Raw genomic sequence first — 24,378 nt, 5'->3', positions numbered from 1 at the left:
GATGTGGGTCGCGTTAGGGAGCATTGGTTAATAATCCGTGTAGATGTTGTAGCGGGTGAATACGATGAGCTAGACGACGCAGAAGTAGGCATGACCGAGGAGCAGCTTGGCGTCCCGATGGTTCTAGAAATCCACGATGATGGACCATATACGGTATTCCTCATCGTGTACATCTGCCGGTTTGGCATGTGGTGCTAGCCAAACCCGGCTTGGAGGAACACGCTCGTCTTGTCCCACGAGCTCCTCCTATAGAAGATAGCCCACACGCGGAGCTCATTCTCGATGGACAAGCTGGGAGGGGGTGAAGTTGCTCTTTGATTGTTCTTGGGTGGACGAAGGATACCATTTCAGAGATCAGTCTGATGTTAGGGAAGGTAAAGAATGGATGAAGGGCTTGCTTGGGGATGCTAATAGCTTTTGATGGTTGGTTAAATAGCAGAGTGAGGTAGGGTGGTAGTTGCCGGCATTCAAGCCGAAGTGATGCTCCTGTAGAAGTGGAGAGCAATGAATTACCTATTTGATACATGTCATGTGGAGAAATTGAAGATTTGGTGGAGATTGAGGAGGACATGACCTCTCCTTGGCTTCCCTCTCTACGCGTGCCCTGATGGTACAGCCATAAATCCTTCTCCCCGCATGCGCCAAAATTGCATATCCATAATTTTGGTGTTGGTCAAAATGGAGAAGTTGGGCGTATTAGAGTGGAGAAATTGTGTGTGTTAAATGCAAACGAAGATGTGTGCTAGTGTGGATGCAGCCGAACGATGAAGGCGGTGGTAGATGTGTGCCAACCACTGGAATTTAGGGTTAGGGACTTGGAAATGGAGGGGAATTATGCAGGGGAGAAGAAGCGGATTTAGAGAAGAAGGGAAAGTGAAAGGCATGTGGGGCCGAACAAAAGAGGGGTCGCCTATCATTGACCCGACTTGCTCGGAAATGGGATAAAATCGGCTGGGTCCAGTGCAGTTGATGGCATTACCGAATTCTGCACTAGTGTTCTCACGCCTTCATTGTAAGTCATCGCTATGACCATCCAATTTTGTTACGAACAAATTGATCCTATGTAAATATTTTACAAAAAATCTGCGCACTAGTTTATTTAGGATCATAACTACCCCATCGTTTTAGCCTACCGTCATGATACTGCACTAGTACGTAAAAGTTCCGTAAAATCCCTTCATATGAATACATTGCTCGCGAAAAAATTGTGTTCCTTGCAATGACACACTAAGAGAGAACCCAATGATTGTAATTGGCGTGCCATAGCGTACAAATTAGGAGCGTTGGACTTGAAGCAACAAGTCACCCATGGAAATTCTGCAGAGATAGTATTAGATATATACGGCCTGCCCAAATCATGCATCGATCAAGCACATGGCGCTACGCCGCTAAAGAAGGTTATTATTCCCTTGGTGCATACTATATCTTGTGGCAAAATTATCGGATATATAATTGCCATCCAATCCGCTGAAACCAGTTCAGAGACAGATGATAGATTCATGGCATGTTACGATGGACGCCAATCATGGACGATTGAACGGCCTCGGCAACATTTATTTTCTTCCCTTTTTTCCGCATTGACTTGTTCGTCCAGCCGCGGTTTGCATCGATCAGTTGATAACTGAGGCGGTTGCATTGAGATGGTAGTTAGCACATGCATGTGTACATAGAAAACAGGTTGTAACTTGTAACACGTACGTTGACATGCATGCACCCAAGACTACGTAACCGGCCGGCCGACATATCACATATGTATAAATACAGGGAGTTGCGAGGCATATACACACCACCATCGACATAGATACCACCGGTACCTATAGACATTCTTCTCCGTAGCCAAACAATTGGAGCTTAATTCGATCCTGTAATTGGCTGAGGTCCATGGCGATCAGGCCTTTGCTGCTCCCTCTGGCCCTGCTGGCCCTCGCAGCTAGCTCGGCAGCGGTGGCTAATCTAGAGATCGGCTTCTACAGCAAGACATGCCCGGACGCCGAGAAGATCGTCCGCGAGGAGATGGCCAAGATCATCGCCGTCGCGCCCAGCCTCGCCGGCCCGCTCCTCCGGCTCCATTTCCACGACTGCTTCGTCAGAGTACGTACCTAGCTCTGCTGCTATCGACCATGTCAGACTCTGACACATGTCCACTTACATGCAAATGGTTTCGTCGCAGGGTTGTGATGCCTCCGTCCTCCTCGAGTCCACGGAGGGCAACGTGGCGGAGAAGGACGCGAAACCAAACAAGAGCCTGCGAGGGTTCGGCTCCGTGGAGCGGGTGAAGGCCAAGCTGGAGGCCGCGTGCCCGGGCGTCGTCTCCTGCGCCGACGTGCTCACCCTCATGTCCCGCGACGCCGTCGTGCTGGCCAAGGGCCCCTCCTGGCCGGTGGCGCTGGGCAGGAGGGACGGCCGGGAGTCCAGCGCCGCGGAGGCGAGCAGCCAGCTGCCCCCGGCCTCCGGCGACGTCCCTCTGCTCGCCAAGATCTTCGCCTCCAAGGGGCTCGGCCTCAAGGACCTCGTCGTCCTCTCCGGCGCCCACACGCTCGGCACGGCGCACTGCCCATCTTTCGTGGACCGGCTCTACAACACCACCGATGGCCTCGTCGACCCGTCCCTGGACAGCGAGTACGCCGACAAGCTGAGGCTCAAGTGCAGGAGCGTCGACGACCGCGCCATGCTGTCGGAGATGGACCCCGGCAGCTTCAAGACCTTCGACACCAGCTACTACCGCCACGTGGCCAAGCGGAGGGGCCTCTTCCGCTCCGACGCCGCGCTCCTCTTCGACGCCGACACCAGGGACTACGTCCAGCGCATCGCCACCGGCAAGTTCGACGCCGAGTTCTTCAGGGACTTCAGCGCGTCCATGACCAAGATGGGCGACGTCGGCGTGCTCACCGGGACCCAGGGGGAGATCAGGAAGAAGTGCTACGCCCTCAATTAGCGTTTGTTGATTATTATTAGCCTTGTTGTAACTGCATGGTGCGTGCATCTGATACTATTATCCAGTTGTCAATGGTGTTAAGTAAATCATTTCTTCACCAAAGTCCATGGGCAGCTACTGGGCAGTTACATGCACACAATGGAGTAAGTATAGTGTTGCCTTGTGTCATTGTGTGCGACGCAATAAATGCGGATTGAGGAGTACCGGAGTCCATCAGAAAAATAATGGGCCTCCACTTGAAAATTCCCATTCCTTCCTGCGTAGAGGACGTGCGGTTGTTCACTAGTACGAAATCACTGATTAAGGAGCACTTTTTGCAAAGGTCACTCGCACCTCTCTAGGTTGCGACAAGTGGCGCACTGTCCGACGACGCAGGAAGGAAGGAAAGGAGCAAGCACGGATTTTCGCGAAGCTCCTATTTCGCGTGTGGGGCACTGGCGAGCGCGCACCAACTCCCCTCCCACGCGCCCCTCATGGGACGGCAAATAAGCGGGGTTGGGTGCCCCAGGTTTTTAATTTCGTATTTTTCCTGTTTTTTCTTCTTTAAGAAAATTCTGAATATCAAAAAAGTTCAAAATTTAAGGAAAAATGATTTTTGAGAAAATGTTCCAGAAATCATAACATGCTCGTGGTTTAAATAAATTCATGATCTCAAAAATTTCACATGTTGAAAAAAAATGTGAATTCAAAAAATGTTCATAAGTTCAAAAAATCACTAATCCAAAATTTGATTAATTTTTTTGAGCTTGATGAAAAAATTGTCCATTATTGAGAACATTGTTTTTTTCAAAAATGGATAAACAAATTTTGAATTCACTGAACACTTTTTGAATTTGATGAACATATTTTTTTAAAAAGATGAACAAATTTAGAATTTGATGAATATTTTTAAATTTGATGAACATTTTTTGAATTTCATGAAAAAAAATCAAATTAGATGAGCAAAATTTGAATTCAATGAACATTTGTTACATTGTTGAACCTTTTTTGAATCTGATGAACAAAATAATGTTCACGATTTTTAAAAGAAAAAACACAAAAAAACGAAAAAGTAAAGAAGAAAAGAGAGAAAAGAAAAAAGAAAACCCGAACAAAAAAACAAGAAAAAGATCCTGGTTCAGAGAAGGTTCTAGAACCTTCCGAAAATCGGGCGAGAATGCACGTGAAAATCCTAAAAAGTTGGCCGGCCCCCTGTGCGACTGGTACAGAGTGGGAGGTACGCGCTTGGGCGCTACGCACGTATTTATGCATCCGAGCTAGCAATTGATCATGTACCTTGCAGCTCACGTCAGCATCCTACTAGTGAGGGAGCAACTAATGAAGGAGCGCTCTTTCGGGGGCCTCCAAGGGTCACTTGGTGTGGGTCGAGAGCACGCCCTTTGGCGCGCTTTTACCCGCCGCTGCATGTTGCGTTCTGGGCACTCCCTCCGGATTTTATTATTTTTTCGCACGTGTCCGATTTTTTAGATTATTATTTTTTGATTTTTCTTGACTTTTCGGTTTTTCACCGGTCTTTCTTAGCTTTTGGAGAAAAAAAACGTAAAAACGCGCTTTTTTCTATCGCGAGAGGCACAGTTTGCTTCCGCAAGCCGTGCCACACGAAAACAGAAAAAAAAATGTGTTTTCCTTTTTTTCATACGGTGAGAGGCACGGTTTTGCTTCCACGAGAGGCACGTTAGGAAAATGAAAAAAAACACGTTTTATTTTTGTTTTCCTTTCGCGAGAGGCACAGCCATGCCTCTCTGAAACAAGAAAAAAATGTTTTTTTCTTCCGCGAGAGGCACGGTTTTGCTTCCGCTAGAGGCAAGAAACGGAAAAGAACGTGTTTTTTTCCTTCCGTGAGAGGCATGGCCGTGCCTCTCGGAAACAAAAAAAAAAGTGACTTTTTTCCTTCAGAAAGGAAAAAAACATGCGCCTGGTCCGGGCTTTTTCGTAAAAATAAAAAATTCGTCAAAACCTATCAACATGTGATCTAGTTTCGAAGATCTGAACGCGAGGAATCCAACGTTGAATATGGTACAAGATTTAAATGCATGGTTTAAGAGATAAAACATTTAAATAAACGGCTAGAAAAAAGGAAAAACCCTCAGGTTACGACAAGTAGTGCACATGCAGCGCGCCACTTGTCGCAACTTGAAAAGGTGGGAGGGGCATTTGTAAAGAGTGCTTCTTAGCGCTGGGGGAGGCTCAGCACCTTTGGCGTCCCCATTCCCCTGGTGCCCGACGTCGACGCGCGCCCCGACCTCTTCGCCGCCGAGGTCGACCGCGTGCGGGCGTCGCTGATGGAGGAGCAGCGCGCCCTCTCGCAGTACGCCGCCGACAACCACGCGTCGTGGGCGGCGTACTTCCAGCGCCGGCAGGCGCAGCGGCTGGCGCCCACCAACGGGGCGCCGGTGGTGGGGGGCATCAAGAACAGCGATGGGCGCCGCCTATGGTGGGGCGCCCCCGGCCGCACGCTCCACGAGGTACTCCAGTACCTCGAGGGCGGCAATGACCCGCCGCTGGCATACCCTGCCGCGGCCGCCGCCCCGGTCCCCGCCGGAGGGCCGGGCAGGGGTCTAGCAGGGGCGGCCGCGTAGGAGAAGGTCGACGAGGATTATGTTAAGTCTGTTTATTGTTTTAACTTTTAAGTCTTTCTATTATTTCGAATCTTCTATAATTTTGAGTCTGTTATTTTTTTAGTATTCTATTTTTTAAAACTTTTATAATTTTGAGTATTTTTATTGTTTTGAGACTTTTATTTTTTAGAATCTTTTAATTTTGATTTTTTATTGTTTTTTATCCTTTTTATCAAAGGATGCGTTCCAAAGCTTGCCACCACATTGTGTGACTTCTTCATTCACTACTACTCATTGAAAAATATTTGGAGACCATGAAAGTTATAAACAGAGGAGCTAACTGCAGTCCCCTCCACATTTTCTCATCCGGGCTTGGGACCGGCAAAGGCAGTGTTAAACTACAAAACTACAAAACACAAAAAATTAGCAAACACTACAACCAATCATTCAGCTAAGCAACAAGCCACACAATCAACCAAAGGCATCATTGGCACGACACACGATTGGCAATAAATATTCACGCAACGTTTTCACAAGATCGTAACACATACATGGTTCAAAATCTCATGGAAACACCGCTGAAATCATGCTTGCCTCACTAGTAGAATCACAACTCAAAATCACGGTTCAAATCATGTGTGTCCACAAGAGCAGGGACAGCGCTCACAAGAGCACAACCAAAGGTCGAAATTACACAGAAACAAAGAGCATCACGCGTAATGGGGATTAAAAATTGAACACGCAGAAGAAGTACTAAAGACCCAACGAGGAGCCGCGGCATCGAAGACAAAGTAGTCGACGGCGTCTAATCCATATGGAACACACAACATGGACAACCTGCTGCATGTAGGAAGTGAAGAAGCTCCATTCCTGAATATAAGTAAAACTGCGTACTGTGAACTACCTGGTTGTTCAAAAGTAATGTTAAAGTAACTAGATAATTGATGTTGCGGGGCTACTGCAGTCACCTGTCTGGTACAATGTAATCACATCACTCATCTCAAATAAAACATACCACTGGCTTCAGTGATGTTATAGTACAAAATGACACTGAAATAGATATACATTGGTACTGGGGTACAGAGAACTTCCGCAAGAGTTCCAACACACAAAAACCAGTAACAAAATCACCATTGGAATGAATAAAATGTACTGCTGCAAACAAAGACATTTATCTCTGAACTATATATGCTACCATATGTTACAACAGATAATCAATTCAGAAACACAGCAAATGCTAGTTAACATCCAAAAGAGGAAAATAGAGGGGAAAACGGGCCACATCTTTAAAAAGGTGCACAACAAAACCATTTATCATGCACAGAAACTAAACACTACATCAGCTAGATTTCAAGTCTTGCATGCACAAAACTAATTAACAAGCTAACCATCTTGGTAAACTAGAATGCCATCAGCCACAAAATTCAGAAGGTGAATATATATAATACAAAGGAGGTAAATGCAGCTCCCTCCACATTTTCACATCCGGGCTTGGGACCGGCAAAGGCAGTGTTAAACCACACCAATCATCATTCAAGCATACAGGCCACACCATCAAGCAAATGCAACATTCACACACACACAGAGTCAAGCACACAGAGTCACACAAACAGAGAGTCAAGCACACACACAATCAAGCCACACATACAGAGTCAAGCCACACACACAGAGTCAAGCCACACACACAGTCAAGCCACACACACACAGAATGGAGCACTTGCACACAAGAAACATACATAGATAGGGGCACAAACAAAAAGCTAATGCATGCAAGACCGAAGTAAACTCAAAAAGCTATAAAGAATTTCCAGAACTTGAATGAGTAAACTGATTTCTCTAGAGGGGCGAGGGTGATCCAGATCTTCGTCCTGAAAATAGGAAGCTAGTTAGAGGCTGATTAAGTGATTATCTTCATCAATACCCACAAGTTTGTAGGCACAGAGCAACATGCTTATTTATTTAGAATTTGATTTGTAATTCAAATATTATGAGTGTATGCATACGGACATAAAAGAAATGTTAATGTATTCTTGTTCTACTTACTAGAGAAAGCAAGGCATGTAACATCAGCAACATTCTTATAGAAATTCTGGCTAAGGTAAGCCATGCGACTTGATCACACCGGATGCTTTGCCGTGGTCAAGAGAAACCTTCAACACTGATTCATTTCTAGTGCTAGTAGATTCAGCCTGCAGGGCAGAGAAACAATGTCAGTACAAATCACCAGGCAAACCAAGCTTCTTACTTGCTGGGTCCAAATCAAGGAATTCTAGCTACCAAATAATTCAAGGTGGATGCAAGATGAAACCTCCAACCATCAGCCTCACTGGTGCACACCAGCTTATAAGCTCACGTATTGCGTTTATATTATACAGAATAAACACGCCAGCCTACCACCAGTCGAAGTTCGAAATAATGTACTGATTAACCAAGCTTATGATGACTTGCCAACAGTTTGAAAGTGAACTGTAGTCTAGTGTTTATTCCATTTGTAAGTAGAACATGATGCAAGGAAAAACCCTACAAGCAGAATTAATTCACTGGCCTGGTGTATGTAAAGCATCCACTTTTCACATATTGGGAATATGCACTAACGCCAACTGCCATTATTCCCTTTATGTTCAGAACAAGGACGTTGGTACTTATAGGTAGTTCCTATTTTTTATATTATACATACTGGGTCATGTATTCTAAAATTGAAAAGAACCACCACAGAATGGTTAATGTAGCCAACATATGAAAGGCAGGTTAACTCACCGGGTGATGTGGATCGGCAAGCATGGGAAAGAGGCCTCTAACTATGAGTGATTGTCTTGCCTGCAGGAAGATAATGCAACAAATATGAGTTATAACAGTGGCACACTGCCAAACACCAGAGACAAGTCTTGGTCCAACATAAGCAATACTGTTTCTTATCGGGCTAAATTCTATAGTACTCCCTCCATCCCGAATTACTTGTCTTAGATTTGTCTAGATATGGATGTATTAGATACGTAGTAATACATGTTAATTAGTGAGTCTAGTTGAACACCACACTAAAAAGGTTACAAGGAAACAGGTTGCTCACATACTTCAAATGCGCTTGTGAAGCTCCACTTCAATTGATTTGTTTTTAGATGAGGAATGGCATGGTGGGCCTGTACTTGGCAATTAGCCTGCAGATACTCGATACGGCATAATATATGAATCAATTTCTATTAAACTACAAGATGAGGTGAAGCGCCTATAAGAAGAAATACTCTTTTTCTCCTATCCAGATGAGGTGAAGCAAATGATGACCGAAGCCTTAACTTTAATAGCAGCCCGTACCTAGCAAACAGGTAGTGAACTATTTTCAGACTTAAGTGTCACAGACTGATAATCAATCAATGGAAAACATAAATTGTCCCTTGTAAACACTAACAAAAGGTTGGAAAATGAAAACAAACAAAATACGCACTGCAGAGGAAGCAATAGACTCCAAGTGGATCATGGGTTCTCCCACGTATTTCATGGTTCGCCTGAAATACAAATCCTGGTTGAAGACCTTCTCAGCCTGTGAAACAATTCATGAAAATATATCACCAACTATGAAGAGAGAAAAGGCAGGAAGGAGTGAATTTGCATTAGATTCCATTAGAGTGCCAAGGATATACTTGTTGAGAACACATTTAGGGGCTGTTCGGAAGAATAGTATTTATCTGTAACATTTTATTAGTATTGAAGTCCGATTTGAACTACAAAAGGGAACCTATCAACAAATGCCCTCCCAAACAGGCATGTGTTTATCAAGAGAACATATAGACCTCCAAAAGAAAGCTCACCTCATCACAAATTCTGCCTATCGTTGAAATAGTCTCAACTGGATACAACCCACAGAGAGTCTCAGCACCAAGCAGCACCAAGGAGAATGGCATCACTACCTGAACAAAACAATTGTGATTCATGTTACAGCTTGTGTAGTTATAGTTTGTTTGGGTGCAGTAATGAGCAGCCGTACAGGATCACCAAAGTATAAGATATCTGCAAGAGGCAAAAACTAACCATCCAACACCGCATTTGCCACATCAGTTGCATCTGCACAAGTAGGCCTTAGGTTATCCGTCATACTGTCCACGACACGAGTAACAGCAGCAGGTTTTCCAGCCATGTTGCTCTTGTGCAGAGCAGACTTCTGAAATAAGAACACTTAAAGAACGAACAAAGTAGTACTCAATAGAGAAAAATACATGTTAATTACTACCAATGTTAGGAATATTTTCCAAAGTATGAAGTGCAAACAAACATGTGATATTCAACAAAATATCAATATAAAAAATTTCAATATGTTGGGAAGATGGCACTGTGAAGTAGTACACTCTAAATATCGACATAGAGTTACTTACTTGCCGCACATCTTCTGCATGCCTTGTATAAGAAAGAGAGGAAGTCAATCTTGTTTGGAGCACCCCATTTTTTCATAACCTGAAAGTGGCGCATGCTCATAAAGTTATATAATGGGTTACAGCAAGGAGCTCCAGTTTCACGAAAAAAAATAACATGTAAAGTCTAGTCGCCAAGTTAATACAAGGAGCAAGAGAGATTCTTGGGAGGAGCTCCTTACATCTTTATCCTCGTCAGACAGCGTGGGCATGTCGATATGGATCTGGGAGCAGTGCAATGTGAAGGCATAATAATCACAAAAAAGTTCAGAAAAAATAATACCAATACCAAAATTAGATACCGATCAACAAATAACAATCAATCAATTGTAATAACCATGAACAAACAGCAGCCAATCGTGCCATATAAACATATGTATCAAGGCAACAAACAACAATCAATCGGCCTACATGGTTTGTACCTTCTCAAGGCAATCAATCAAACAACAAACAACAATCCATCTCAAGGCAATCAATCAAACAACAAACAACAATCCACCTCAAGCCAATCAATCAAACAACAAACAACAATCCATCTCAAGACAATCAATCAAACAACAAACAACAATCCATCTCAAGCCAATCAATCAAACAACAATCAATCAATCGTGCCATATGGGAACATAAGCAAAGCATGATAACAATAAACAATTGAAAAGAACAGCATCAGAACAACCGTAACAGGCAAGAACAGGATTCTCTGCATCTAGGATGGGAGCACACATGCCTGTCGGTAGAACAAGAATCGACAGAGGGCAACCAGAGTATCAAGCGCATGCGTTTGAGATATGAAAATAACCGACGAACAACACAGGTGAATAGGGAACGACTTGACACTGCTCCAATTTCCGAACCAAGAACCGATCGTTCCTGCAACCGTCGCCCCGACACGAACACGAAACGCAGGATCGTCAGATAACAGAAGCGCACGCACAAGTAAACGCAGGAACCATCGCTCCACCGTGAACACGAAATGCAGGAACAGAAGTTTCTCAAACAGACTTTAGTTCGCAAACCAGACCGACCGACCGCTCGCTCACCCACTTCCTCCCACAGTCGCAGGGACGGAGACCCCCGACGAGACGGCCCCAAGAACACGCGAGAGCATCAGGGCGACAACGAGGACAAGCAAAATCATATCACAAGCGACTCTAAAGTGACGAGGAGGACGAGTAAATCAAGACGCGATTTTCTATCTAAACGGGCGAATCTAGGATGAGCGAAATCAGTCGAATCAGACGCACTTCAAGACAGATGAATCGAGAACGAGCAAAATGACAAATCAGACGCGATTCTTCTAATCTAAACGGACGAATCAAGCGGGGATGAGCAACATAAAGTCAAAGGGGGAGGGGAGAGGAGAGGGAATCGGGGACGAATTGCCTCACCAGACGCGAGAGGAGGAGAGGCACGAACCAAGGACGAATTGCCTCACCAGACGCGAGAGGAGGAGAGGTAAGCCATTCATACCTAAAAAGTATATGTTTCAAGTTGGCAACATCGGTTGTCTCTCATCAGTTCCAAGCCGATGGCTAGCCTGAAATGACATGAGCAACTTAAAATGTGAGTGTGATGTAAATGACATTTCTATTATTCTTGAAGCAAGAAAAGTAGCTTACATCATCAGCAGCACTAGCAGTCATATTTACAAATGAAGATTCAGATGACCTGTTATGTAATAAGCATCATATGAGTCAAAGATACTTAGAAATCAGTTTATGATCATAACAGCATAAGTAACTATTCATGTGTGTATATCAAAGTTATCAAGGAATCAAGGATTCAGTATAAAACAAGTCAGACAAACTGATCAAAATTCAAACTCTGACCATTTGAAAGCATAGAAACTTACCGATGATTTATAGTCCTGCAACTCCAATAAGTCACCTGGTTTGTCGTCTTTGACTTTAGCTATAGGTGAGAAGAACTAAGAACAAATAGAAGTACACAAATGGAAGTAACCAGTGTGTTTCGAAATTAGCAAACATCCCACCCAGGGGAGAAATTCATTTCAGCAAACCATAAAAATAGAACAATCAAAAAAATACCTCTCTCAACATTGCTTGCCTATACATCAACCCATGGCGTACTTCTGTGTCCAGGAGCGTGCCGTGGACTCATACTTGGCCCAATCAGTCTTGTACATGTGAGAAATCTCAGGCACCAGAGGATCATTGGGGTTGGGGTCCGTCAGCAACGAACAGATTGACAGGAGGACCTGTTAACAGAGACGGGTAAATGTTAGAGAAACATAAATGAAGAATTTTTGTGAGATTAAGTTGCTGAAAGGAACCAAGCTTATATCAGCAACAAGCTTTAAGCAAAAATGGAACAACCAAGCTAGGAATGCAGATCATTACCTTTGATATGGTCAAAGCCGGGCTCCACTATTCCTTGAGAATGTCAAGGCAAATGCTGCCGTTGCTGTTGATGTTTGGGTGGAACACCTTGGTGCGGAAAGAGACCTGAAATATGTTCATGCCTGAATGTCAGAAAAAATAGATAAGATAGCAAGCAGCAGCAAACTAATTGTTTGAGGACCCCCAAGACATTTGTGTAACAGCAATTCCAATATCAATATGAACTCTTTCTTTTACAAAGGTTAGCTCGGTACACCGGAAATTACCTTCGGGGGCTTGAAGGGATAATCCAGTGGGAAATGGATGTTCACCAAAAATAGACCAGCAGTAAAGGGCTGTCTGAGGGTCCCATGATAGTGGCCTGCCAGTGGAACATGTCCTCACCTACAGGACCTGCCCGAATAAAAGGAAAGTAATACAGTATTACACAACAGTCAGACAAGCATTTGTATGAAGCCAGTCAAGTATGAGTAAGAAACAAGTCATATTTGTTGCGAGATCAAACAGCGGCCAGCTTTAGTTATGTGTGAGCAAGTTCAGAATTAGGCATGAAATTGTATTATCAAGGGTTATCCATCATATACACGTCCAGTACAATGATTAGAATAATTCAAAGTTCATTTATCTTAATTTCAAGAGGTTAGTGGAACCAACTGCTGTATTAAAAAACATCAAGTCATCCAGGAGGCCAGGACATCCACTGAAGCCACTTATTCTCCACAAAAACACAGAACATCAGATTTACACACATTATGAATGCTAAAGTTGCTTCAGTAATTATATTTCTTCCTGTATGCGTTGATAGACCAAGGAAAACAGGTAACCATTACAACCCCACCTACTATAACATAGGATGGTACCGTTCATGTTTCTCAAATCAGATTTACACAACATTAATCTTCGAGTATGCATTGATAGACCAAGGAAAGCAGGTGATCATTGCAACCTACTAAACAGAGGCCACTTTTGACAATTCCCTCTATTGATCAGGCTGGTACTGTTTGTGTTTCTTAAATCAGATTACAGAACACTACCAAAGATAAAGTTGCTTCAGTAATTATATTTATTCCAGTATGTGTTAATAGACTAAGGAAGACAGGTGACCATCGCCACCTCACCTCCTAAAACATAGTTCACTCTCAAAAATTCTCCCTATTGATTTGGTTGGTACTGTTTATGTTTCTTAAATAGTCTAGTCCATGCCTAACAGATTGGATTGGTACTGTTTATGTTCCTTAAATAGTGCTAGTCATGCCTAACTGTCCATATAAACTGTGAAGTCCTTGGCGATTTTAATTTCTTTTGGTTTGGTTGGTACTGTTTATGTTTCTTAAATAGTCTAGTCCATGCCTAACAGATTGGATTGGTACTGTTTATGTTCCTTAAATAGTGCTAGTCATGCCTAACTGTCCATATAAACTGTGAAGTCCTTGGAGATTTTAATTTCTTTTGGTTATGGCAGTAAAGATAGCATATAGTGCTACAAGGTGGTGCATGTTCTGCCCATCTGGCACTGCCTGTAAACTGTAATAAGGTTGGCATACTTTATAACCTAACAGAACAAAATCCAAGGGTTTTTGTTAATGACCTGCTCAGAAGATACATCACACACTTGACATGAGTCAATCATATTAGTAGTCCATCTACAGTTCATAAGCAGTATTCTCCACCAATCAATCCAGCAAACCTAAAAGCACTGCGAGAGCACAGCTAAATAATCGACAACCTAACCCCCATGACCAGTAACAACAGTTAACAACCAGACCACGCCAACAGCGCGCTCATCCAGACGCAATACAATCGGGGCAAGATCTAGACGAAATCAAACGGGGAAGAGCGGAAATCACCTGCGCTGAGGTGGGAGGGTCCTTCTGCAGGTCCTTGCAATGAGACCATTTTGTTGGTCCATACTTGCTTACAAGATCAATAATTTTGTCATCTTCCTGTAGAAAAAATATCATAATCATAAATATAACTATAAAATGTGCAGAAGGTTTTTTTTTTAGCAAAGTCAGGAGTGCAGTGCCAAACTTCTCGAGTCCAAGGACCTTTGATGAGTTCAGGGTTAAGAACCTTCTGCCATGGATGTAAATATTGTACCTCTGTCCTATCCAGAAAGAGCTCAGCTGCGTTAGGTAGATACCGACACGATATGTGAGCTCACCACACTTGCATATAAAGAACATCATCCAAGGAAGCATGGTGTTACTATATAACTAGCTAAAATGTGGGCTATGCATTCATAAGGTTACCGTTACCAGCCATGAGATAAACATTGTGTAAAATATAGGAACGAGTTAAATTTGAGAGGGATTATCATCCAAACACATACCAGGTTGATGAGCGATCCACGGCTTCAGTTAAACCACCAGAAGCACACCATCAAAACAACGATAATGAATCAAATTAGCCATCATGAAAACATCCATGCAAATATTAGGTAAATAAATGCTTTGGGACTACAGGCATCAGCATCGCAGAATGTAAAGAATGTAAATATACCTGCGCTATATGCCAACTCAACCCATCAGTGTCCTTAGCAACACAATAAAGAGCAAATGTGATATGTCCTGTACCATAAATACTTAGAAATGCATTATTCCAAGGACTGGACAACAGTAATACCAAAAAGAGAATATGATATCCACATAAGACATAATCACAAAAAAGTTCAGAAAAAAGAATAGTGCAAGGTCTGTTATCTATGATAGGGAACTACCAATACCAAAGTTAGATACCAATCAACAAACAACAATCAATCAAACAGCAAACAGCAAACAGCAATCAATCAATCAACAAACAGCAACCAATCAATCAATCAATCAATCTTAATAACCATACACAAACAGCAATCAATCGTGCCATATACATCTCAAGGCAAATTTGTAAGAGATATGGTTAATAACTTGAATAAAACACACCATGGCTAGTATACTAACACAGAAGTGACATCAATATTCCTACTTTCCACATCAGATTTGAATCAGTGAACTTCAAAAGGGAACAAAGAACGGTAGAAATGCAGTATTGTCGAACACCATGGTAAACATGATTATTAATTAGGAAAAGAAGGGAAAACAAACAGGGAAAAGGGTGCTCTGATGAGTGGATGCATTGGGTATGAAAACAAACAGGGAAAACGTGATTGTGATGCATTGGATGCCAAATCGGCCACGCAAAGAAGTGGAAACCAAGCAAGTGATTGTTACAAGAGTCAGGATTTTCTGCTCAGCCTATCATCCTATCAGCAGGAAAGAAGCCTCACATCACAGTACCCACGGCCTACATGGTTTGCACCCCTGAACACAAATCATCATATATTGGAACATAAGCAAAGCATGATAACAAGAAACAAGTTGAACACACAACAATCATATATTGGAACATAAGCAAAGCATGATAGCAAGAAACAAGTTGGAAAGAACACCATCAGAACAACCGTAACAGACAAGAACAAGATTCGCTGCATCTAGGATGGGAGCACACACGCCTGCCGGTAGAACAAGAATCGACAGAGGACGAACAACGCAGGTGATGGAACACAGGAACGGATTTGACACTGCTCCAATTTCGAAACCAGAACCGCACACTGTCGCCCCGACGCGAACACGAAACACGGGATCGTCAGATAACAGAAGCGCAGGAACAGAAGTAAACGCCGGAACCATCGCTCCACCGTGAACACGGAACGCAGGAACAGAAGTTTCTCAAACGGACCTGTTAGTTCGCAACCAGACGGTGACCCAAACCGACCGACGGACCGCTCGCTTCCTCCCAGAGTCGCAGACCCCCGACGACACGTCCCCAAGAACACGCGAGAGCATCAGGGCGACGGCGAGGACGAGCAAGAATCAAATCACACGCTACTCTGAACTGACGACGACGGTGAGGACGAGCAAATCAAACCGGACGCGCATTTCTATCTAAACGGCCGAATCGAGGACGAGCGAAATCAATTGAATCAGACGCGGTTCAGAACAGAGGAACTGAGGACGAGCAGAATCGAACAAATCAGAAGCGATTCTTCTACTCTAAACGACGGACGAATCGAGCAAGGACGAGCAACATAGAACCAGACGCGAGAGGAGGAGAGGTAGGAACCGAGGACGAATTGCCTCACCGGACGCGAGACGAGGAGATGCAAGAAACGAGGACGAGTCGCCTCACCAGACGCGAGAGGAGGAGAGGCACGAGTCGAGGACGAGCGCGCGCAGCTGGCACACGCCGCCGGTCGCCCGCCGCTTGGCCGAGCCCCCGCCCGCGTCCCCGCAGGCGGAGAGGAGAGGGAGCAGGGCGCGAGCGGGCGGACTTGGAATCGGAGGCCGGAACGGAGACCACCACGCGGCCAGGACGGACCGAGGACGAAGGAAGGAGGCGAGAGGCGCGGCCCGGACGGAGAGAGGAGGGGCGGGCCGGCCAAAGGGCGGAGCTTTATAGCCGGGGCAGAGGCGGTGGCGGCGGGCGGAGCCTTGTCCCTGCCGAGGTGCGCGTGCGCGTCGCGTGGCTGCGGATATGAAAGGCAAGTGGAGCGGGGTTCGGCGGCGGAACGGGAGTTTTCCAGGCCCGTGCGTACCGTTGCGGTGCCTCTTTCCTTTTTTTTGTTTCAGATCAGATTGGTTGCGTGGTGAAAACAAATGCGTTCATTTTCTTTTAGTGCTGAAAGTAAATGTGTCCGTGTTAGAAACATCTACCACTGCCAAAAGACATATAAAAACGCCACGCTCATATATGCACAGGGAACTAAAACATTCGATGTACTCATTTCGCTAGCACCAACTTATTAAGTGTAATTTTCTTTCTTTTGCCCGGCCAGAATAGCTAGGATACGTATTCGAGTTGACCGAAAACTCGTCTCGCCCCCGCTCCAGCTTCCGCCGCTTCCCTCCCTTTCATCACCTCTCCTTCCCTCCCGCCGTTGGTGTAGGCGGGGTGTTTCTCCCCTCCTGATGCATGGTGTGCGCAATGCGGGATGCGGATCGTCAGACGGGCGCGCCGGTGGCATGGGCAGATGGCAGGGCTGCGGCGGCTGTGCGGATTCCGAAGTTGGGTGCTTGGGGTGCTCAATGAACTTTCTTTCAAATTTGATGATTTTTTTTCAGATTTAATGAAGTGTTTTTCAACTTTGATGAACCTTTTTTCAAATTCAACAAACTTATTTTCAAAATCGATGATTTTTTTCAATTTTTTGAACTTTTTCCCAAAACTGATGATTTTTTTCAAAATCAATGAACTTTTCCCAATTCGATGAGCTTCTTTCAAAATCAATTAACTTTTTTAAAAATATGTGGATTTTTTTCAAATCCAATAAAGTTTTTTTTCCAAATTCGTGATCTTTTAAAAAGTTTTTGAACTTTTTTTTTCAAAAACCATGAACATTTTTTAGTTCACTATTTTTTTTAAAAAATCAAAAGTTAATTGGTTCACCGCGGCCGGTCTAACACGATCAAGGGAACTAGGAAACCAGTCGAGCGCTATTTTCTTCTTGGGCCGGCCCATGAGCGGGGGCGCATGGGCGCCAAAAAGCTCAACAAGGCGCCCTATAGGAGCTCCCACTGGACCCAAGGGGCGGCGGTCTGTTCCCGCTTGGCGCCATGCGCCAAAGTGGTATAGCCTGCGATTCTTTGCTTTCTTCTTTCTTTACGGTTGTTTCATGTCTTGTGCCCCTGCACTCCAAGGGCACCTCTCCGTAAGAACACCACCTGAATGACAACAAAGGGATGCTCTGAGTAGGTCGAACAATCTTCTTTTTTTTTGCAACAACAGGCTATATTAAATTACTCAGGAGGATTACAGTGTGTGTGAATACATCCTAGAGGAAAAGCAGGGGTGTAATTCACTCAGATACATCGTCTATGATCCTCCCTAGCCTATTTGGCACACCCGTGTGCCGCTTCATTTGCTTTTCGGATGATATGGACAATGGAGCAAGATTGAAAACTGGATCTCGCACTAGTAGAAAAAAGGGTCATTTGTCCCGGTTCATAAGGGCCATCTGTCCCGGTTGGGGAACCGGGACTAAAGTGTCGTTACTAATGCCCTAGGCCTTTAGTCTCGGTTCTTATACGAACCGGGACAGATGGGCCTCAACGTGGCCGCTCCGGCGAGCCCAGACAGGAGGGCGTTTGGTCCCGGTTGGTAGCACCAACCGGGACCAATAAGCTTCCACGTGTCAGCATTTCGGGGGCTGGTTTTTTTTAAAGGAGGTGGTTTAGGGGTTTTGGGGGTTAATTTAGGTTGTTATAGGTAGCTAATAGAGATATGTGTCCTCTCTTATCTCCGTGCTACTGCTACTTCTATGTCTAAACATGACTTAGATTGAAATGAGGCAACATGTGGTGCATGTCGAAAGTAAACTAATCCTAACTTGATCAAGTTTGGATTGTACTACTTTCGACATGCACCACATGCATGTTGGCTTCACTTCAATCCAATCCATGTTCATTTCACCCACAGATATATAATAACTATTCATGCTCGCATCATGCATCATCATAATAACAAGTCCTACTAATCATCATCATACAACTTCTACTCGTTATTAATAACAAGTCATACGATCATCATCCTGATAGTCATCGAACCAACCCTACTTAATTGTTCTTAGCACATGATCATCAGTATTAGGCAGGACCTAAATACTCTATTTAAGGTAAAATAACATAAAACAATATAGACCCTGACTCTCCATTATGGAGAATGGAGATCATCCTGTCTCCAATTCTTGCGCGGCGCTTCCTTTTGCTTCCAAGAACCTCCTTACGACTGTCCATACATTTTTTCCATTCTCTGATTAGCATGTCTCCACTTCTTTTAGAAATCCGGTATGGACAGTTGAGATTCGTAGGATGACCTGGTTGTATGTTCAAAACATCAAGGCTACCATACTCATACATCAAATGAGGCACAGAATCCATCGGGATTCTCTGTTGAAAAACATAGTAATAACTTCATAGTTAACAATGATGTACTAGTTTTAGAAGTATGCAAAAGATGCACGAATGTCGTAATAGTAGAAAATCTTACCAGGGTATCTCCAGAGTAGTTACCGTAGTTCAACACGTGCACTAGTGGCACGTATTGACCATAATGTTGAGGAGTTTTACAATAGATATTGTAATTCTCAAGATCAGTACAAAATCCGACCAGATGATTTTTTTTCCTTACAAGTTAACTCAGAGCCATCGGTGTAGTAGGTTCTGTCTACCATCTTCCGCACATTCTTTGAACAATCAAAATAAGCTATCAATGGAAATAAGTTGTCAACTTTTTTGAAATGACCAATATAAATTAGTTAATAATTAACTATGTTTGAGAAACTCACATAGCGGTAGAACTGGAGGCGTATCAACAAGGACCCAAATGTCCATATTGTCTTAGTCAATGTCAGGATCACCAAGATCCATGGTGACAAGCATACCCTCATCAAAACCATACATCTTGCAAAATGCTTCCCAATTTTTGCAACCAAAATGGGTTACGCTCTCAGCATTATACAGATTTACTTCAAAATCCACATCATGATGGGTCCTTAGGTGAATTTTCTTCGTTTCAAAATTTTCATGGTCTTCAAAATCCATCCTCTCGAAGACATAGCGTCTTGCATGGCATGGGATAAGCTATACTCGAATTGTAAAAGATGAAAATTACACGTTGAAATAGTTGAAGTCATGCTTAATTATGAAAAAAAACACTTGTCGTTGTTGCGTACCGTTTCAACATCGAAGGTCTCCTCGAGCTTAATGCTGAAGCGCTGATCATCGTCCAGGTGAGGCCTGTCGCACAGACCTCGATCGTCGTGGCACCAGCCGCACTCCCCCGGGAGACTTTCGTCGTTCGATGACGACATTTCCTACGTTAATAATTCAAAGATTAAACTTGTACAATTAAATATATGTACTATAAAAACTAAATTAGATCATTATTATTCATCACGGGTTGACTATCGGTTTGTCGAGTCTTTTCTTGAAAACTCTCAGCTCACGTGGTGTATACATTCGACCGTTGGGATGGTCGCTCCTCCATTCATTCCCGAGTGCATTACACCAAAATGTCTAGCACACAGGAACGAAGGAGAAGCGACCCCCACGACAACAGTCGGGATTCTTCGTCCTCTCATATATGGTGGAGACTCGACAGACTTAAAGTCAACCCGAAATATTGTTTAATTATCTTTCTAAAAAAGGATTTGGCTGGTCTCACCTCGAGGTCAGAGGGGGTCGGTGACTGGGACGACGGCGGGGATGATGGAGGGGGGCTCCTAGATTTCTGCGACAACAAAAACCCTATAAGCTATCAACTAATCATATGCATACGCCTTGCTAGTGCTCTCCAATTTTAGCATTCAAAGTAGGAGTAGTTTTCCAATTTGAGCATTCAGTAAGCAAAATCAAATCGCAAAATAAAGTAGTATTCAAATTAGGATGCATTCAATTATAAGCAAAACTACATCATCTCTTGCGTCCGTACATCGTCGAATATTATCACTAATACACCTCGAATACTATCATACATATAGCATCGCTAGTACAGCTAGAACCGTAGCGCCCGACGGGTATCGGCGCGGGCGGTGGACACCTAAAGAGAAGGAACCATCACAGGATCATAGCTCCAGTGAGATCCCTGAAGAAGCTGCCAGGTATTGTCGAACCTGCCCTCCAACGCAACCATGTAGCGACGGACGTGCTCGTCCTCCTCGCTGCCACGGTGACGTACCACCTCCGCGGTGTCCGGAAGCCTCGGCACCGTCACAGGCCCACGCGACCGCCACCAAACAAGGATCGGGTCAACGACGGGCTGGCTCCTCACCAGCTACGCCCCCCGGAAGGTAGCACCTCCCAATACCAGCCCGGCGGAGCCCAGTCCCGGACATGGCCCCTCTGATCAAGCCGGCCTCCTCCGCCGAGTCGACGACGAGGATGCGGGATAGGCATCGTCGACGTCGATGCGGGAATAATTGCTTGAACTAAAAAAATAAACTAGTTCTATTAATTTTCTTGCTAAAAATAAACTACTTCTATATATAGTAAAATAAAGTAGTTTTCTTAAATCAACTAGTTCAACTACTACTAAGCACTTAATTACTATAAATAAAATATAGTACTTACTAAAAATAAACTACTTCTATATATAGTAAAATAAAGTAGTTTTATTAAATCAACTAGTTCAACTACTAATTAAGCACTTACTATAAATAAAATAAAGTAGTACTTACTAAAAATAAGAAGAGGAAGAAGAAGGAAAAGAAGAAAGAAAGAAAAAAGAAGAGAAGAAGAAGGAATAGAGGAGAAGAAGAAAAAAATAGAATATATTATTCAATGTTTTCTTCTTCTCCTCTCTTTTTTCCTTCTTTTTCCTCTTCTTTTTCCTCTTCTTTTTCTTCTTCTTTTTCCTCTTCTTTTTCTTCTAAATATGAACATATACATAAAAGACTTTGATCATACACAATTTTAATATGAGTTTTAACTTAGTAAATTCTATGAACAAAAAATTTTCCACAAACATCTCATATCGTCTCCACAAAACACATCTCATCTCATCTCATTTCATCCAAAAATAATTCTTTGCACATTCTTTGCATATGAACATACATACATTTACTTTTTTTTCTTAAATGTAACATATGAACATTTTCTTAAATGAGCATATGAACATACATATCACCAAAAAATATACCTTTTTCTTTGCATATGTACATAAAAAAAATCTATACACATCAATCCATCCATCCATCCATATATATAAATACATCAATCCATCCATCTATATATATGAAAAAAAATTAAAGAAAAAAATTCTATGAACCTAAAAAATTCTAGGAAGCAGGGGCAGGGGCGGCGGCGGCAACGCGTAGGGGCAGGGGCGGTGGCGGCGGCAACTCGCAGGGCAGGGGCGGCGGCGGCGGCGCAGGGCAGGGGCGGCGGCGGTGGCAGCGCAGGGCAGGGCGGCAGCGCGCGGCGGCGGCGCAGGAGGAAGGGGAGCGGAGCTCTCTTGGGGGCGGCGGCGGCGGCGCGCAGGGCATGGCAGGGGCAGCGGCGGCGGCGCGCAGGGCATGGCAGGGGCGGCGGCGGCAGCGCAGGACAGGGGCGGCGGCGTAGGGCAGGGGAAGAGGGGGCAGAGCTCACTGGGGGCGGCGGAGCTCACTGGGGAGCATGCATGCTCGGGGAAGGGCGGTGATGTCTACTACTCAACCTTCTCCTTGTAGACGTTGTTGGGCCTCCAAGTGCAGAGGTTTGTAGGACAGTAGCAAATTTCCCTCAAGTGGATGACCTAAGGTTTATCAATCCGTGGGAGGCGTAGGATGAAGATGGTCTCTCTCAAGCAACCCTGCAACCAAATAACAAAGAGTCTCTTGTGTCCCCAACACACCCAATACAATGGTAAATTGTATAGGTGCACTAGTTCGGCGAAGAGAAGGTGATACAAGTGCAATATGGATGGTAGATATGGGTTTTTGTAATCTGAAATTATAAAAACAGCAAGGTAACTAATGATAAAAGTGAGCGTAAACGGTATTGCAATGCTAGGAAACAAGGCCTAGGGTCCATACTTTCACTAGTGCAAGTTCTCTCTGTTGGGGAACGTAGCAGAAATTCAAAATTTTCTACGCATCACCAAGATCAATCTATGGAGTAATCTAGCAACGAGGGGAAGGGGAGTGCATCTACATACCATTGTAGATCGTGATGCGGAAGCGTTGCAAGAACGCGGATGAGGGAGTCGTACTCGTAGCGATTCAGATCGCGGTTGATTCCGATCTAAGCACCGAAGAACGGTGCCTCCGCGTTCAACACACGTGCAACCCGGTGACGTCTCCCACGCCTTGATCCAGCAAGGAGAGAGGGAGAGGTTGGGGAAGACTCCATCCAGCAGCAGCACGACGGCGTGGTGGTGATGGAGGAGCGTGGCAATCCCGCAGGGCTTCGCCAAGCACCGCGGGAGAGGAGGAGGAAGAGGGGTAGGGCTGCGCCAAGAGAAGGAGAACTTCGTGTGTTGGGCTGCCCCTTTGCCTCCACTATATATAGGGGGAGAGGGAGGGTTGCGCCCCCACCTAGGGTTCCCTCCCCAGGGGTGGCGGCAGCCCCCAAACCCATCTAGGGTGCGCCAAGGGGAGGAGAGGGGGGGCGCCACTAGGGTGGGCCTTAAGGCCCATCTGGACCTAGGGTTTGCCCCCTCCCACTCTTCCATGCGCCTTGGGCCTTGGTGGGGGGCGCACCAGCCCACCTGGGGCTGGTCCCCTCCCACACTTGGCCCACGCAGCCTTATGGGGCTGGTGGCCCCACTTGGTGGACCCCCGAGACCCTCCCGGTGGTCCCGGTACATTACCGATAACACCCGAAACTTTTATGGTGACCAAAACAGGACTTCCCATATATAAATCTTTACCTCCGGACAATTCCGGAACTCCTCGTGACGTCCGGGATCTCATCCGGGACTCCGAACAATATTCGGTAACCACGTACATACTTTCCCTATAACCCTAGCGTCATCGAACCTTAAGTGTGTAGACCCTACGGGTTCGGGAACCATGCAGACATGACCGAGACGTTCTCCGGCCAATAACCAACAGCGGGATCTGGATACCCATGTTGGCTCCCACATGTTCCACGATGATCTCATCGGATGAACCACGATGTCGGGGATTCAATCAATCCCGTATACAATTCCCTTTGTCTATCGGTATGTTACTTGCCCGAGATTCGATCGTCGGTATCCCGATACCTTGTTCAATCTCGTTACCGGCAAGTCTCTTTACTCGTTCCGTAACTCACATCATCCCATGATCAACTCCTTGGTCACACGGTGCACATTATGATGATGTCCTACCGAGTGGGCCCAGAGATACCTCTCCGTTTACACGGAGTGACAAATCCCAGTCTCGATTCGTGCCAACCCAACAGACACTTTCGGAGATACCTGTAGTGCACCTTTATAGCCACCCAGTTATGTTGTGACGTTTGGTACACCCAAAGCATTCCTACGGTATCCGGGAGTTGCACAATCTCATGGTCAAAGGAAATGGTACTTGACATTAGAAAAGCTCTGAGCAAACGAACTACACGATCTTGTGCTAGGCTTAGGATTGGGTCTTGTCCATCACATCATTCTCCTAATGATGTGATCCCGTT

The 24,378-nt window shown here is 44.7% G+C and overlaps 1 protein-coding gene and 2 pseudogenes across 1 annotated transcript; 1 reads left to right on the top strand and 2 right to left on the bottom strand.

The window, feature by feature from the left end:
- Positions 1–1,803: 1,803 nt before the first annotated feature.
- LOC123173851 (peroxidase 1) lies at positions 1,804–2,987 on the top strand. Its single transcript, XM_044589965.1, has 2 exons — positions 1,804–2,091; positions 2,171–2,987. Exons 1-2 carry the CDS (start codon positions 1,882–1,884, stop codon positions 2,933–2,935), a joined length of 975 nt encoding a protein of 324 aa, XP_044445900.1. The 5' UTR covers positions 1,804–1,881; the 3' UTR covers positions 2,936–2,987.
- A 4,018-nt stretch (positions 2,988–7,005) lies between these two features.
- Positions 7,006–10,175, bottom strand: LOC123182748 (pyruvate kinase 1, cytosolic-like; annotated as a pseudogene).
- A 4-nt stretch (positions 10,176–10,179) lies between these two features.
- Positions 10,180–16,414, bottom strand: LOC123182749 (ubiquitin-conjugating enzyme E2 28-like; annotated as a pseudogene).
- Between the last annotated feature and the right edge of the window lie 7,964 nt (positions 16,415–24,378).

Source organism: Triticum aestivum, chromosome 1D (assembly GCF_018294505.1).
Source record: "Triticum aestivum cultivar Chinese Spring chromosome 1D, IWGSC CS RefSeq v2.1, whole genome shotgun sequence".
In the NCBI taxonomy this organism is placed as follows: Eukaryota; Viridiplantae; Streptophyta; class Magnoliopsida; order Poales; family Poaceae; genus Triticum; species Triticum aestivum.
The sequence above is the reverse complement of the archived record's forward strand: the minus strand, read 5'-3'. Positions and strand labels throughout refer to the sequence as shown.

What these genes read in the sequence shown, in the direction of transcription:
- LOC123173851 (XM_044589965.1), top strand. Translation starts at nt 1,882, where the DNA reads ATGGCGATCAGGCCTTTGCTGCTCCCTCTGGCCCTGCTGGCCCTCGCA. An exon ending in TCCACGACTGCTTCGTCAGA is followed by an intron (nt 2,092 to 2,170) that starts GTACGTACCTAG and finishes GTTTCGTCGCAG; the next exon opens with GGTTGTGATGCCTCCGTCCT.